Here is a 17,947-nt window from a genome sequence, read left to right on the forward strand (position 1 = left end):
CTTATGAGGGCGAGGGGGCAATGGGAGACCAAAAGCCACATACTTGCAAAGTCATCCTTCCTCTGGAGACCGAGAAGCAGCAGATTCTTTTCCTGGGAAACAACACTATCAAGAAGACATCTGTTACTCTTAGCGATCTGTATGCCATAACAGTTTAAAAAACAGAGTTTAAATGCTTAAATAAGAAGAAAACAGTTTGCCTGTGTTGCAAAGCAGCACATAAACGGTGCTGGAATTAGCACAAGGGAAACATTTATCTTTCCTAGATAATCTCAAAACAGGACTTTCTTTGGATTGTATATAATTATGTTTATTGGCGTGGAAAGATGCTCATGATATATCCCTAAAGGAAAAAAAAACAAAAAACTGGTTGCAAACACAAACCAGACTTTTTAAAGGAGCTTTGACTCTGCCTCCCTGGCTGGGGCCGGGCCCCTCTGTGTGTCCTGTAGAAGAAAGGGAAGAATGGGTTGAGATTGGCAGGGTGGCAGCCTTCTCCCTGGGAGAACAGAGACACAGTCACATTTTCTAGCAGGAACGACCAAGGATTTGCTGAGCTGGATAAGCCCAGACTGGCGTAGTGACGGATGGTTGGTTCTGGGCATCGAAAGACCCTATTCCTGTCCTAGCCCCACTATGAGTCGTGGTGACCTGGTGCAGGTTCAGTGCTGCTGGAGCTCACTTCTCCACTGACACAGTCACACCCCCTACACAAAGGGGAGGTGCTCATGAAAGGGTGGGCTGCTCTCCCTCTAATAGTGGATTTTTTTTTTTTTTTTTGAGCCAGAGTCTCACACTGTCACCCCGGCTTTAGTGCAGTAGCACAGTCTTGGCTCACTGCAACCTCCGCCTCCCAGGTTCAAGCAATTCTCCTGCGTCAGCCTCCCGAGTAGTTGGGGTTACAGACATCCACCACCACGCCCAGCTGATTTTTGTATTTTTAGTAGAGATGGGGTTTCACCATGTTGACCAGGCTAGTCTCAAACTCCTGACCTCAAGATCTGCCCATCTCGGCCTCCCAAAGTGCTGGGATTACAGGAATGAGCCACTGCACCCAGCTTCCAATCTGTGTTTTTATGACAATGACACAGACTGGCCATGACCCATGGGCAACCCTGGCGTGTCGGGCTGTGAATGAGGTCAACCAAAATGTTAGATCCTGACCCACGTGCTGTTAATTTACTCACTCCAGGAACATTTCTGGAGTGCCTGCTCATGGCTACCGTGGGCCAGGCACCAGGCTGGCTGCAGGGAGCACAGTAAAGAGACCTGGTCCCTGTCCTTGCCGGGAGAGGCCACAAATTGGTAACAGTCAGACAGCCATGTACTGGCTCTGAAGGGGCCAGGCAGGAGCATGAAGGAGGAGCGGCTGCTTCGAGGGGTTCGGTCTCCTCCTCAGAAGCTAACACACAGACTGAGGCCTGAAGGATGAGAAGAGGACAGTCACACCGGGGTCAGGGGGAAGCCACTCTGCACAGAGGCCGTGGCCCATGCAAAGGCTGCAGGAAGCAGCATCCTGCCTTGTTCCCGCTCTGCTTCAGGCCCATGAGGCTTGGAAGGGCCAGTCACAGAGGATGCAGGGTGAGGTGGGGCTGAGCTACATCTCCTGAGCCTTGGTTATGATTTGAATTTTTATGTCGAGAACAAGAAAAAGGCACAAAAGGGGCTTAAGCAGAGTGCGCAGCATGGCTAGGTTTGTTAAAAGCTGGATACTAGGCCGGACATAGTGGCTCGCACCTGTAATCCCAGCACTTTGGGAGGCTGAGGCTGGAGGATCACCAGACCAGCTTGGCAACATAGGGAGACCCCATCTATACACAAAAAAATTACAGATTAGTCAGGTGTGGTGATGTGTGCCTATAGCACCAGCTATTCAGGAAGCCGAAGTGGGAGGATCACTTGAGCCCAGGGGTTTGAGGCTGCAGTGAGCTGTGACCACACCACTGCACTCCAGCCTGGGCAGCAGAGTGAGACGTAGTCTCTTAAAAAAAAAAAAAAGGATACTAGATGAAGATGAGGGGGAGGGGTGTGAAGTGAAGAGGACAGACCAGCTAGGAGGAGGCTGCCGCCACAGCCTCTGGGCAAGAGATGAGGTGACCTGGTCAGGCCCCATGGCCATGGAGATGGGAGGCATGGACACGGTAAGCTGTAATTTGGAGAAGAATCTAGAGGACTTACTGATGATCAGATGTTGAAGTGCAGGACAGAGGAGATGCTCAGGCCACTTCCAGCTGCCCCTACACAGTGCTCTTGTGGGAACCAGGAAAAGGGCCCCGTTTCTCGACAGATGCACCACTGGGAATGCCCCCAAGCCAAGCATGCAGCACAGGCCACCTGTGCAAGACCCTCACCTTGAGGCCCTCACTTGCAAGTGCAAAGTTGCTCAAACCTCTGATCCCCACTCAGAGACCTGAGCAACTTTGGACTTGCAGAGCTTGTAGTATCTGTGGCAATCCTAGGGGAGCCCTGGGCTGTGCCCAAGTTTTGGGGACCATTTCCACACAGCAATTCTACCCCTGGCTCCAGCTGTGCATGAAGTTTCTTCCCTCCCTGCCTGGGCACCAGACTCTTTACAGTACTTACTCCTCGTACGCAACTAACCTTGTGAAAAAAAAGTTTTTAAAACCCTGGAAGCTTATGTTACAAGACCATTTAGCACTGAAATAAATGCAAGTTCTAGAACATCTGCAGCCAAAATGAAAGTAAATAATGACAGAATGTGAGTCATGAGTAGTTTGCAAAGCTTGTAAACAAAGCATCCTCCTAAATTCAGAGCGAGGCCTGAGAGTTGGGTACCTATTAATCAGCCCTTAACTCTATCATGCACAAAAGGACACATGTCCTCATTAGCAAGCCATGAGGGGAACTTAGCTGATTGCCACTTTATTATCTGGAGTTCACTTAAAACTGAAATAAAAAGCATATCCCCTGAAGCACAGAGCACTCATTCTCACTTTGTTTGAAAGAATCACTTCACTGCTAGTGTCAACATGAAGCTTAACATCCACTGGGAAAGGCAAAACAACCCCGCTCGACCAGCCAGGAATGTCCCTTCCATCCCTCTCCCAGGGGCTGGTCATTTTCCTCTCCTGGCCAGTTGCTCTCCAAGGGCAGGGTTAATGCCTCGTTCTTTCATCCCCGACATTCCCGTGTCTAGTATGTGGCCTGGATATAGTAGGTGCACATTAAACATCTGTCATGTGAGTGGATGAGCATCTTTTCCAAAAGGCCAGTGTTCACCCCATCCCTAGACTTCCCGGGGGCCCTGTCTGGCCAGAGGATGGACCAAAAAGGGATCTGGGTCAGGAGACAGAAGGTTTGGCTCCCATAGCAGACTCTGCCACTCACAAGCATGTGCTCATGTGAGTCATGTCATCCGTTTCTGTGTTCCTGTCTCTAAAACAGGAAGAATACCTGTCCCCCAACTTTTTAAGGTTTTGTGATGACGCGATGGGAAAGAAGCACTTGGAAAGGGGTTCCACGAGTGTGATGTGATTCCCTTCACACCTCAGAGGGGAGTTCTGCAATTGAGAAGGCAGGACAACGCAGGACCACCGTTAGAGATGGAGCACAGCTTACTCTCGGAAAGCCAGTAGGTAAGCAGAGTGGATCTGGAGGGATAATGAATGACTGCAAAGTCACAGAAGGCAAGGCCGCCTAGGCTGTGCTCTCTGCACAGGGGAACTAGAAATTAGAATACAAACTATGGAGCCAACTGATAACACAAATATGGGAGTGGCCTGCTGTAAGGCAATAGGGAATGGTGGGGCCTGTGGCCAACTAGAGATTATACTCATGCTGTACCTCAGGCATTTACAAAAAGATTTAAAACTTACACCCCCTGAAACAGCAAAACGCATCTATGGCCTGCTGGCTGGGAGTCTGAGGCCCCTGCCGACGGTTGTATCAAGCATGTCTTACCGCGTGCCCCCTCTGCTTAGGAACTGTGAGTAACAAAGTATCTCTCCAATGGCAGTTGTCTCCTGACCTGTTGGCCTCATTAGGCCCAAATAGTAAGAAAACCTACATTTTCATACATCTGTAAACCCCGCTGGAGCACAGATCATCATGGCCACTTTATTTCCCCCAGTGAATCTTGGCACCTAGCACAGTCCAGGTACATTGAAGACACAATTTCTTCTTCTTCTTCTTTTTTTTTTTGAGACATAGTTTTGCTCTGTCACCCAGGCTGGAGTGCAGTAATGCGATCTCAGCTCACTGCAACCTTTGCCTCTGGATTCAAGCGATTCTCCTGCCTCTGCCTTCTGAGTAGCTGAGATTGCTGGCATGCACCATCATGCCCAGCTAATATTTGTATTTTTAGTAGAGATGGAGTTTCACCACGTTGGCCAGGCTGGTCTCAAACTCCTGACATCAGGTGATCCACTCGCCTTGGCCTCCCAAAGTGCTGGGATTACAGGTGTGAGCCACCGTGCCCGGCTGAAGACACAATTTCAAACTAATCGATGAATGGATGGGCATAGGGGTGAAAGCAAAGGGCTGGGCAGAAGCATCTATTTGGCTACGCGGATCCCTTACACTTCAGCCGCACGTCTGCAGTTGCTTCAGGACACTAAGCTCTGCACATGCCTCAGTTCTACGGCTGGCATAGATGCAGGCAATCAGTCAGGAGCCAGCCAGAGGGAGTGGCATGAGTAAGCGGTACTTAAACTGAGGCTCACCACCCCGCTGGCATTCAGCTTTTCAGGCAGCTCCTAAGTGGGGGATGGGAGCAAGGCTTTTCTTTTAATGGCCAATCTTCTGGCTAACTCTGGCTATTTGCTTTATTCAAACTCTTAGAAAGAGATAGCCATCTCAAAGCGTTTCTGTACCCATTGATAAAAGGGGAAAAGTCAGAGAGAGACTCCCCAGCCCACCTTCAGTCTCTGGGGCCTGCCCACGACAGGCTCTACAAAGGGAGACAATCAGGCCACCTCAAGCCTCCCTGTGTCTGCAGTCGTGCAATGGGCTGTCCCCACATCCCTGAATAACGGAACTGCATCGGTTAATAAACTGAAATCTGAGCTAGAGAAGCTGTGTTGCTTTTCATCTTTACTCTTTAAAATGCATCAGTCTAGCCAGGTGCGGTGGCTCACACCTGTCATCCCATCACCTCGGCTGAGGGGGCGCATCACTTGAAGTCAGAAGTTTGAGATCGGCTTGGTCAACATGGAGAAACCCCGACTCTACTAAAAATGCAAAAATTAGCTGGGATGGTGGTGGGTGCCTGTAATTCCAGCTACTCGGGAGGCTGAGGCACAAGAATGGCTTGAACCTGGGAGACAGAGGTTGCAGTGAACTGAGATCATGCCACTGCGCTCCAGCTTGGGCAACAGAGTGAGACTCTGTCTGAAAAAAAGAAAAAATAAATGCATCAATCTGCTCTGTTCTGCTTGAAAATGAACTGAATTTCTCTGATGACGAGGCCCTTGGGTGTCATTCTCAGCATCACCATCTTCTTCCCAGGTTCTGGAAACAAGCAGAGAGAAGACAGGCATAGAGTAGGCCTGTCTGAGAAGTACCTGAGGAGGGTAGAGAAGCCTGTGTTTGCTGTTTCTGATGAATGCCAATTGGTTATTTCGCGCTCAGCAGTGAATGGCTCCCTGAAGGCCGTCCCTTTCCCAGGCCCTGGATGGAAGGACAGGAAACATTTGACCACTGTGTCTGGACAGCAAGGTTAGGGAATGCAGGGGGCTGCCCAAGAGCTCATGTGGGGGACAGTCATCAGGAGGGTGACTGCGACCCAGAACAGACCCAGTTTAGGGCTTGTCATAGGCATTATCCCAGTTTACTTATTAAGCTCACCCCTATTCTTTTCAAAAGTATCCTGGTTTGATTGATAAATTACACAGTCACCTTCAACATCAGGGAATTTTGCAAACAGGAAAGTCTGAGGCAGGAGGCTCACGTGCATCAGAGGCTTGTCACTTTGTACAAATAGAAAGGGCTTAGCAAACATCCTGGAAAAGGCCTGGCGGCAGGAACAATTCACTGAAGGGAGCTGAGCCTGGCCTTGGCCCTGGTGGGCTCTGCTCTGAAAGTGGAGTTACCTGGGCTGGCGGGGGCAGCCTGGCCCGAGCCTGCTCCACTCACAGCCTCCCCACCCACGAAGAGCCTGCTCATAGGCAGCATTTATTTTCCCTGTTGAGGTCTCAAGCCAGAGTTAGCAAGTCCAGCAAAGGGCAGGGGCAGAGAGGAAAGGATTATGATGTGCTCCCAATACAGGGTCCCAGAGTCCCACCAATCCATCCTCAGCACACGCCTGTGCTACAATCGCATTCAACAATACCTTGGGTTGCCATGGGGACCCTGGACAATTTCCCACTTGTGTTTTTTTTTTTCCTTCCTGGTTGAGATCTTGTTTCTGTCAAGATGAACTATTTATCTGTGTTGCATGAAATGTCATGGGTTGTGGTCAAAACCAGGACCAACCCACGCACAAGAAATAATAACCCTTTGAGGACACTCGCACACAAGCTTCCCGAATCTTTAGAGGCGGTCCATGATTCATTTTCTTCTTCCAGCACTGAACTTGCTCTAGAGAAGTATTGAACCGAAAGGCAACTGGCAGGCAATACCCCCAGTAGCTTAGGTCTGTCAGAACAATTCATGCTTGAGTTAACTGACCAAGTGACCTGTGGACCTGCGTCCGCTCGCCAGAGAGGCAGAGCAAACACTTACAAGGTAAAAGGTGGTGAAATGTTTCACCCTGTGGCCTTACATGAAGTTGAATGAAGCTACAAAATGCTCAAAGTGTCCAGTGTTGAAGGAATCTCTGTTTTGTGAATGAAAACTTCCAAGATGATTATTTTTTATATTAGCTTAGCCATCATGCAAAACTTACTAGTGAAGCAGTTAATAAAACACACATATCCCATGGAAGGGTTTTGTACATTTTAGTCCTTACAAATAACAAAGCAATGATAAACCCTGCATGGTCCTGAGAGGAAGTTCCTTTGCTTCTTAACGCTGCCAGGCCTGGCTCTTTGGGGGCTCATGTGTTATAAACTCTGGAAGCTCTTTTAGCTGCAGTCTGAGCATCAGATGAATCTTCTTCCTCTTCCTCGGTTCGCTTGTGTTTTAAAAACAAGTCAGACTTTAAGAAGCGGCTGTAGCTGTCGTACTTCATGAGATTAAAGATCTAAGGAGGAAAAGAAGAAAGAGTCGGAAGACTGAGGCTAATCCAGGCCATGAATCATCCTATCAAATATGTATTAGATACCTGCCATGTGCCAAAGAATACAAATACATGCGAGGGATATACTCAGAAGGCTCAAATAAGTCATATGCTAGACAAGGCAGATTTCCTGGATATTTCTGGTCATTATGAAATAATCTCAATGGAATATAGAGAGAGTCACATGAACCAATATGCCTTTATGTTCCACGGAAGTATAGATTCACGCAGCACTGATTCAGAGCCTTGTACCAAGAAGTCCTTCAAGACTCTCCACTTTATTTGCATAGATTACACAAGGATGTATTTCTCCAAGAGCCTGAGACAGCCAAATAGAAACCATTTCTGTAGAGGCGGCGGTGTTACAAAGATCACTGACATATCATATGATGCCGGTATTGTTGAGACTCCCAGTAAGTCTGGCATCCGAGATCCCAAACAAACCTATGATTGTGCCAAGAGTCCAAATGAGGCATACGCACTGCAGGGTAGGGCAGTGAAACTATAATCTTAGCAAGGAAACAGGTCCCAAATAAAGAATAGAGCAGCCGGCTGCAGAATGTCAGCAGCTGTGCCATCAGACGGGCTGTGGAGCACATCCTTAGAATGAAGGAACTCTAAGATATGTCGTGTGGGTGAAGAGGACCCCCAACAGAGCTGAAGTCCCCCAGATTAGAGGGCTGCCCCCGCCTGCATGCCAGGTGCTCAGATGGCTGTCCCCAGGCAAAGTAGCTTCCTCTGGCCTCCACTGAACCTCTCTTCTGGGCCTCGATCCCTGTGACCAGCATTCAATTTCCTCCACTCCTACCCAATCCTGTGTCATCTCCTCCCTTGCCCCATGAAAGGGGCAGGGAAAGGAGAAGCACAAAGACTTTTCCAGCTGTCGAGGGGCACGATGTCTTTCTCACCCCTTGTCTCTCTCTCTCTCAGACCTTTCCACTTAACTTTCAGAACATTCTGCAACTAAAAATCCACACGGTTCACGCTGGTACACGGCACCAACAGAGGCTCAACCAAGTGGAAAGTTTCAGAGATGTCAAGAATGTCACTGACTGCCAGGCGGGGTTGTCAAGTGGGTGGGAAACCCTGACATCTTTTAAGGCTGCCCTCTCCCAGCACACACAAACTATTTTGTAAATTAAACATCTGAGGAAGCTGGGCACAGTGGCTCACACCTGTAATCTCAACACTCTGGGAAGCAGAGGCAAGTGGATCACTTGAGGTTTGGAGTTCAAGATCAGCCTGGCCAATATAGTGAAACCTGTCTCTACTAAAAATACAAAAAAAAGCCAGGTATGATGGCATGTGCCTGTAATCCCAGCTACTCGGGAGGCAGAGGTAGGAGAATTGCTTGAACCCAGGAGGCAGAGGCTGCAGTGAGCTGAGATCGCGCCATTGCACTACAGCCTGGACAACAGAGCAAGACTGTCTCAAAAAATAAAAATTTAAAAAGGCTGGGTGCAGTGACTCATGTCTGTAATCCCAGCACTTTAGGAGGCTGAGGATGGCAGAGAACCTGAGGTCAGGAGATCGAGACCAGCCTGACCAACATGGAGAAACCCCGTCTCTACTAAAAATACAAAATTAGCCGGGTGTGGTGGTGCATGCCTGTAATTCCAGCTACTTGAGAGGCTGAGGCAGAAGAATCACTTGAAATGGGAGGTGGAGGTTGCAGGGTGAGCTGAGATCGCGCCTCTGCACTCCAGCCTGGGCAACAAGAGCCAGACTCCATCTCAAAAATAAATTAATAAATTAATTAAATAAATAAAAAATTTTTTTAAATAAATAAACATCTGAGGGACTCAAAGGACTCAGAACATCTGCTTGAGGGTGGGAGACGCCTCAGGAGGGAACTGGAACGCTCACATTTTACATAGTCATCTTCCCAAGATGGCTTCAACCACAGCAGAACCGCCTGATTCACTCTGCTAGAGACAGAGCCCACAACCCAGAGAACGCCCTGGGACTTTAGCTTTTCTTTAAACTGTTAAACATCGCCTGGTGCCCTTCTAGTCTTGCCCGAGTCCTCTGGCTGCTCAGCAGGACTGAAGCTGCCCCCAGAGCCCCTGTCCTGTGCCATGCCACAGCACTCATGCCATTCAGTAATTCCAGGTGTGACTGTAATTTGCTGAGGTTTGGAGAAAAAAACATTTTTTTTTAATCCCAGCAAATACAAAAATCATGGCCAAGGGTGAGGTGGGCGATGAGAAGTGGCATCACTCTGTCATGACCCCCGGGAATGTGCTAAGCAGGTGTCACACCTGCGTGTTCAGCCCTTCCAGGCATGAGAGCCCCCACTGGGAACTTTCAGATGCCAACCTGGTTCAAAGTCCAATGAATGCTCAAATTCGACTAATGAAACCAGGTGCACAAGGGTCCCACCTGGCACCCAGCCTCAGCCCTGTACCCACTCCCACCCCAGGTCCACATAGATGGGACCCATGGCTCTGAGCAGGATGCAGTGTGACCCAAGCTTCTCGTGTGAAGTCTTTACATGTGGGAGAGGAACATCCTGTTTGCCTGTAGTGGCTCTGAGGCTCAGACTTCAAAGGAGAGAAGAAAAAAGGCCAGTGCTGGGGGCACCCAGGGCAGAGGAGGAGGGGGAGGGATGGAGGCTGCTTCAGCTGGGAGGAAGCTCAGGGCCCTGAGATCCCAAGGCTGCCAGCAAGCCTAAGGGGAGGGGGCTGCGAACTAAGAGTGTAGGGCCACTCCCTGCTGGGGCAGGTGTGAAATGCCCCACAAGTACAGAAGTCCTTCAGGCAGAGGCTTCCTGCTCTAGGAGCCCTTGCCTCTCTCCCGTGCTGCTGCAGTGACTGGGCAGCAGCCGAGGCCGTTGGACCCAGGCAGGCTGGAGAAAGGAACAGATGTCGCCCCCAAAGCCCTCATGCGCCTGGGCTGTGGGAAGCCTGATTGCTCTACATGGGGTGCACAGGCAGACTTCTGACTGCCACCAGCCAAGGACCTCCCAGGCCTGGCTCAGGAGACCACAGCAACAGGGTGTTCCTGGGACAGGGCTCAGCAAAGGTGACTTAGAGGATAGAGAATGCAACTAAGGCCGGGCACAGTGGCTCATGCCTGAAATCTCAGCACTTTGGGAGGCTGAGGCAGGTGGATAGCAAACCCTATCTCTACTAAAAATACGAAAATTAGGCCAGACACAGTGGCTCATGCCTATAATCCCAGCACTTTGGGAGGCCGAGGCAGGTGGATCACCTGAGGTTGGGAGTTTGAGACCAGCCAGACCAACATGGAGAAACCCTGTCTCTATTAAAAATACAAAATTAGCCAGGTGTGGTGGCACATGCCTGTAATCCCAGCTACTCAGAAGGCGGAGGCAGGAGAATCACTTGAACCCCAGAGGTGGAGGTGGCAGTGAGCCGAGATCGCACCACTGCACTCCAGCCTGGGCAATAAGAGCAAAACTCTGTCTCAAAAAAAAAAATTAATAAAAATTAGTGCCGCCTGGTGGCACCCGCCTCTAGTCCCAGCTACTAGGGAGGCTGAGGTGAGAGGATCACCTAAGCCTGGAGAGGCTGAGGCTGCAGTCAGCTAAGATCATGCCACTGCACTCCATCCTGGGTGACAGATCCAACCCTGTCTCAAAAAAAAAAAAAAAAAGGATAACTCACCTAAAACTTTCTTCCAAGAACGAGGCCAGAGATAGTGTGCCCAGCTAGCCGCTGTCCAGAGCCTTATCTATCATAGAGGAAGTAGCTGCGACTGGGGTCCAGTAAATGTTTACCAGTGCGTGGACAGAAACTGTTCGCTGTGCAGAAGCAGAGGCTGGGGAAGTGAACTGGGCTAGTACCAACGCGGCCGCAGTGCCCTCCAGACCTGCGCTGGGCAGCGTGTGGGAGTTCTTTCATTCAGTCCTCCCTGCAGCGCTCTGAGGACCCTGACTTGACAGGGGAGGAGAGGGGCTTAGAGGTTCCTCACAGTTCTGGAAGCTGGAAGTCCCAGGTCAGGTGCCACCAGGGTTGTTTCTCCTGAGGCCGCTCTCCTTAGCCTGTAGACCACACCTTCTCCCTGCATCTTCATGGGGTCTCCCCCATGCATGTGTGTCCTTACCTCCTCTTCTTCTGTTTGTTTTTGGGTTTTTTTGTTTTGTTTTGTTTTTAGAGATAGAATCTGGCTCTGCTGCCCAGGCTGGAGCACAATGGCACGATCTCGGCTCACTGCAACCTCTGCCTCCCGGGTTCAAGCAATTCTCCTGCCTCAGCCTCCTGAGTAGCTAGAATTACAGGCACTCGCTGCTATGCCTGACTAATTTTTTGTATTTTTAGTAGAGTCGGGGTTTCACCATGTTGATTAGACTGGTCTTGAACTCCCTACCTCAGGTGATCCGCTCATCTTGCCCTCCCAAAGTGCTGGGATTACAGGTGATAGCCATCACGCCCGGCCTACCTCAGGAAAAAAAGAGGGTGGCCTAGGGGTTCCCTTCTTCTTGTAAGGACACCAGTCAGATTGGATTAGGGCCCACCTCAATGTCCTTGCTTAATGTTAATTACACCTTTCAAGTCCTGTCTCTAAATAAAGTCACATTCTGGGGATTAGGACTTCAACATATGGATTAGGGAGAGGAAGTTCAGCATATAACAGTGAGCAAAACAGACGGGCGGGAGGCCAGCCCTGGCAGGCTCCGGAGCCCCCACTCCCAACCATGAGGCCATCTGCCATTTGCATGGCAGGACAAAAAAACGAGGGCTGCAAAGAGAGATATAGGTGAAGGGGAGGAAGGCAGCAAAACACACTGCCACTTGTGTACCTATGCAACTATCTTGCATGTTCTTCACATGTACCCCAAAACCTAAAATACAATAAAAAAAAAATAAATAAATAAAAACGGGAAAACTGCCCATGAATGTTAAATGACTGATACTAAATTTTAAAACACACCCTATCTAAAAACAATGATTCCAAATACGTTCTTTTTTTTTTTGAGATGGAGTACCACTCTGTCACCCAGGCTGGAGTGCAGTGGTATGATCTCAGCTCATTGCAACCTCCACCTCCCAGGTTCAAACAATTCTCCTGCTTCTTCCTCCTGAGTAGTTGTGATCACAGGCATGCACCACCACACCCGGCTAAGTAAAAATGGGGTTTCACCATGTTGACCAGACTGGTCTCAAACTCCTGACCTCAGGTGATCCACCCTCCTCAGCCTCCCAAAGTGTTGGGATTACAGGCATGAGCCACCGTGCCCGGCTCCACATACATTCTTTAAGAGTGTATCCATGTGTCTAAGTGAGAAATAAATATCGTGAAAGGTCAGTAGTGGGGTGAATGGGGCTCCCCTATACTTACATCCACTTGGAATCTTAGAATGGACCTTATTTGAAAAGAGGGTTGGTTAAGGTCTCAAAATGAAATAATTCTCCATTTAGGGTGGGCCCTAAATCCAAGGACTGGGTGTCCTTATCAGAAGAGGAGGGGACACAGAGAGACACAGAGGGAAGGAGGTGTGTGAAGGTGTGTGATGCAGCCATACGCCAAGGAGTGCTAAGGAGTACTGGCAGCCACCAGCAGTCTGGAAGCTGGAAGGGGCAAAGAAGTACCCCCCACCCACCAGAGCCTTGTGGGGAACAGGGCCCTGCCATCACCTTGATGTCAGATTTTCAAACCATTTCTGCTAAGAGAATACATTTCTGCTGTTTGAAGCCACTTGGCTTGGGGTCATTGCTTACAACAGCCCAAGGAGGCTCATCTAGTCAGCTTGCTGGTTTCACCTCACCCCTGCTCAAGTACAAAAAATGAAGGGGGCCTCGGGGTCCCAGACAGTGCCATCAAGCAGGGCTTCCAAAGGAGGAGAACTGACCTCACCAGGGCTGGACTATGATGGGCACCTGAACAACACAGTCAGACTCATTAAATGTCCACAAGGAAGAGAAAAATGGAGCCATCTGGGCTAAGGGGGAGGTTGGAGGTGAGTGGAAGACACGGGAGCAGAGCAGAGGTGGCCATCTGCCCTACAAACGGCTGCCAGTGAAGCAGAAAACTCAAGTTGGCAGCTGAGCTGCATTCTGTATCTTTTCTTGTTTTTGGCCAAGACAGCAATGGCTTAGCAAGGTTTGGGGTTTTGGCATCCCCGCATCTGCGAGCTGCATGCCTGGACTATAAACTGTTTAGCATCGTTGCCTTGGGATCCAATCCTACAGGCTGCTGGAAGTGAGACTCAGGCAAAAACGAGGAAAGACGCTTCCTGCAGATGTGCGACTCTGCACAACCGTCCTGCAAAACAAGGTCCTTTTATCACCAAGGCACCTTTCCCCGCCAGATCCCAGACAGTGCTATGACTGAGCAGGAAATGCCCTTTTTGCAAAGAAAAAGATCCATGCAGTGCTCCAACTTCAGACTGTTCAAAATGTGCTGCTCCAGGACAAGACTTCCCCTTGATGCACACTCATCTGCAGAAACGAGGAGCTCCACCAGCCTTGAAGGCCCCTCTATGAATATTGTGTCAGTCTCTATTCATTGCATTTCAAGCCTAATAAATATTTTAACGCCTCTCAGAAAACAAGTACGGAAGACCTAAACAAAACAAGCATCCTTGCTTCTCTTCAAAACCCTCTGCCATGTTATTTCAATCAGGCACAAGAAGAAAAAATAATTCCTTAGGGCAATGAAAGTTTAATTAGTGGGATATTATATTTGCTTTAAGAACTTGGTTTCATTTTATATGAAAATCACTGAAAGAAGGTGGAAGCACCACTGTCTCTGAATTGCAGCTCTTGAATGCGTCCTCTTTCCACACACATGGACTACAGATGTGCTTTTATACCCATGCAAGGAAACAGAAAGGGAGAAGAAAGAAAGCTCCTGTCCCTCCCGTCCTCAGAAGTGGCTGGGCATTGACGAGGCTGTTGGGGCAAGATGCAAACAGGGGTGTGCCTACCCCTAAAGTAAAGACCACCTCCTTTTCTTTTTTTTTTTTTTTTCAGTCCTTACCTCTTCAGGTAATAGAAGACCACCTCCCTTTCAAGTGGGAACAGGCTGCACCCAGGAGGAGGCCTGAGGGCATCTGGCAGAGAGCAGATGAGCAGATGAAGCAGCTCAAGTCAGCCCTTGCCCCAGAGCGCCAGGGCGGGCCACACAGAAGCTTCTGTCACCTTGCACTGCGCTCCGGCTTTGTAGACAGACCAGCCAGAGATGTACAGTGTGCCAGGGGTGGGATCGGAACTCCAGAAGGAGCAGGCAGACCTTGCTTGGACGAAATCCTCTCCCAAGCACACAGGTTACAGGTTCAGTGCTGTCACATGTGTGGAGTGGATTGTGTGCTTTCTTCTCTAGTTCATACAACTCAAATTCCAGGCCCAAATGACATGACTCACTTTCTGCTGGGGGAAGAGGCATTTTAATTTTGCCTTTTGCCATTGAAAGGGGGGTTGAATGCTCCTCTGAGTGCCACTCTCCCCTCCTCTTCCCCCAAATACCTTTTTTTTTTTTTTTGAGACAAAGCCTCAGGCTGTCACCAGGCTGGAGTGCAGTGGTGCATTCTCGGCTCACTGCAAGCTCCGACTCCCTGGTTCAACTGATTCTCCTGCCTCAGACTCCTGAATAGCTGGGATCACAGGCACACATCACCATGCCCAGCTAATTTTTTTTTTTGCCCAGTTGATTTTTTTTTTTTTTTTTTTGAGACAGTTTCACTCTTGTTACCCAGACTGGGACAACCTCCCAGGTTGAAGCAATTTTCCTGCCTCAGCCTCCTGAGTAGCTGGGATCACAGGTATGCACCACCATATCCAGCTAATTTTGTATTTTTAGTAGAGACAGGGTTTCTCCATGTTGGTCAGGCTGGTCTCAAACTCCCCACCTCAGGTGATCTGCCTGCCTCGGCCTCCCAAAGCGCTGGGACTACAGGCTTAAGCCACTGCGCCTGGCCCCAAATACCATTTTAAAGTTGCAAAAAACATCCCAAAGTGTTTAAAATACTGCCCTTCCCGCCCTGACCCTCGTGAGCAGATGACTACAGTGTACACAGACAGTTAACTTCCCTTCCGTTTGAAAAAACCACACCTGCCCTTTCTGGTGAAGTATGCTGGAAAATACCCATTTCTGCCCTGGGTTTGATCTTTTGGAGCACCCATGAGACTGACATGTCCCAAGTCCCTGGCTCTGGCCACCACCACAGCCCAGGAGAGGGAATCATGGTCATATAGGGGCACTCAGGCCAAGGTCCTGTTTGGAGAAATAATGGGGCAGGGGAGGTAGTGGGCCCTCAAATGACCACCATAGGCCGGGCAGCCCCGCTCTTACCCTTCCAAGTCCTCAATAGCTGGTCCACCCCTCTTATTTATGTTGAAAAGGAAGCATTTCTCGCCTCCTTACATTCTGGGGAAACTCAAAGAAACTGTTGCTAAAACGGAACCCCATTCATGGCTCCTTTCTCTGTCAAGGATGGGGCTGGGAGCACTAGCATCTTGCCCAAGTCTTTTCCTTTTTTTTTTTTTTGTGACGGAGTCTCACTCTGTCACCCAGGCTGGAGCGCAGTGGCGTGGCCTTGGCTCACTGCAGCCTCTTCCTTCCAGGTTAAAGCGATTCTCCTGCCTCAGCCTCCTGAATGGCTGGGAGTACAGGCATGTGCCACCATACTTGGCTAATTGTTGTATTTTTTGTAGAGATGGGGTTTCACCACATTGGCCAGGCTGGTCTCTAACTCCTGACCTCAGGTGATCCACCCACCTCAGCCTCCCAAAGTGCTCGTTTTCCTTTTTCTTTTTTGGAAGCACCAGAGGATAAGGACTTCCTTTTGAGTGGAGAAGACCACCTCAGCTCTGCTTTTCCAAGCTAGAGTTTAGTACCAGACCCAAAGCCTCGGGAAGACATCCTACCACATGCAAAAATCTACTTTTATGTGTAGGCAGGGGCACCCCTTATAGTCAGGGAAGAAGAATGAGCACCCCACTCCCCCAAGCCCATGCCCTTCTCTTCTATGAACTGAGAAAGCCACAAAATTGCCACGCGCAGTGATCTGGACCTTTCCATCTTCATCATGCTCATGGCTATTTCAGATCATGCTGCTCTGTAGAACTTAAACCAAAGGCTTCTGAGCAGGAAAGGTGTAAGCTGGGGCTAAGAAATGTGCCAGAGGAGAAATGTGTTTTAAATCTTTCATACGGAACAACTTTAAGTCACGGAGCAGACTTCAGTGTGTTCCATTCTTCAATGTGTGAGTAGATCCCAAAAGGCCCAATTATGTCATGATTTCCCACTAGGAAGAGAGGGGAAGGGCAGGACTAGGGGACCTCAGCTTTTCACTGCATACCCTCCTAGATACGTGAATTTTCTTTTCTTTATTTTAACAATGAGCATGTACTAATTCAACAATTTAGGCCGGGTACTATGGCTCACGCCTCTAATCACAGCTGCACTTTAGGAGGCCAAGACTGGAGGATTGCTTGATCCCGGGAGTTCAAGGAGTTCGAGACCAGCCTAAGTAACCCCATCCCTAGAAAAGATATTTTAAAAATTAGCCGAGTGTGGTGGCACACCCCTATATTCCCAGCTACTAGGCAGTCTGAGGTAGGAGGATGGCTTGAGCCTGGGAGGTCGAGGCTACAGTGAGCCACGATGGTGCCACTATATTCCAGCCTGGAAGACAGACGGAGACCCTGTATCCAAAAAAAAAAAAAAAAAAAAAAAAAAAAACAAAAAATTAAAATAGGCAGGGCACAGTGGCTCATGCCTATAATCCCAGCCCTTTGGGAGGCTGAGGTGGGAAGATCACTGGAGATCAGGAGTTCATGAATACCTTATCATTATAACCTCTGCTTCACAAATGAGGAAATCACAGAGAGGGAGCACGTCTTGCCTGTAATCTCACAGTTACTAACTTCTAAAGTGAAAGAAGGCTGGGCATGGTGGCCTATGCCTCCAATCTCAACAGTTTGGGAGGCCAAGACGGGAGGATCATTTGAGGCCAAGAGTTTGAGACCAGCGTGGGCAACATAGTGAGACCCAGTCTTTACAAAAAAATTTTTTTAAATAGCTGAGCAGGCTGGGCGCAGTGGCTCACGCCTGTAATCCCAACACTTTGGGAGGCCAAGGCAGGGCGGATCGCAAGGTCAAGAGATCGAGACTACATCGAGATACCATCTCATGCCAGTTAGAATGGCGATCATTAAAAAATCTGGAGACAACAGTTGCTGGAGAGGATGTGGAGAAACAGGAACACTTTTACACTGCTGGTGGGAGTGTAAATTAGTTCAACCATTGTGGAAGACAGTGTGGCGATTCCTCAAGGATCTAGAAATAGAAATTCTATTTGACCCAGCAATCCCATTACTGGGTATATATCCAAAGGACTATAAATTGTCCTACTATAAGGACACATGCACACGAATGTTCATTGCAGCACTGTTTACAATAGCAAAGACCTGGAACCAACCCAAATGCCCATCGATGATAGACTGGATTGGGAAAATGTGGCACATATACACCATGGAATATTATGCAGCAATCAAAAACGATGACATGTCCTTTGTAGGGACATGGATGAACCTGGAGAACATCATTCTCAGCAAACTGACACAAGAACAGAAAATGAAATACCGCATGTTCTCACTCATAGGTGGGTGTTGAACAAGGAGAACACAGGGAGGGGAGCACTACACACTGGGGTTGGTTGGGGGGAATAGGGGAGGGACCATGAGGGGTGGGGAGTTGGGGAGAGATAGCAAGAGGAGAAATGCCAGATATAGGTGAAGGGGAGGAAGGCAGCAAATCACAGTCACGTGTATACCTATGCAACTATCTTGCGTGTTCTTCACA

The 17,947-nt window shown here is 49.1% G+C and overlaps 1 protein-coding gene across 4 annotated transcripts in view; it reads right to left on the reverse strand.

Annotated features, from left to right (window-relative positions):
* Positions 1–6,756: 6,756 nt before the first annotated feature.
* The window catches only part of RGS10 (regulator of G protein signaling 10), a 42,836-nt gene continuing 31,645 nt past the window's right edge, over positions 6,757–17,947 (reverse strand). For all 4 annotated transcript variants that reach the window (XM_002756641.6, XM_035269257.3, XM_009010360.5 and 1 more), the window contains one exon: positions 6,757–7,141. In XM_002756641.6, the coding sequence (XP_002756687.1) occupies positions 6,995–7,141 (147 nt within the window). In that variant the 3' untranslated portion in view covers positions 6,757–6,994. The remainder of the gene's footprint in view (positions 7,142–17,947) is intronic.

The sequence above is a fragment of the Callithrix jacchus genome, chromosome 12 (assembly GCF_049354715.1).
Source record: "Callithrix jacchus isolate 240 chromosome 12, calJac240_pri, whole genome shotgun sequence".
NCBI lineage: Eukaryota > Metazoa > Chordata > Mammalia > Primates > Cebidae > Callithrix > Callithrix jacchus.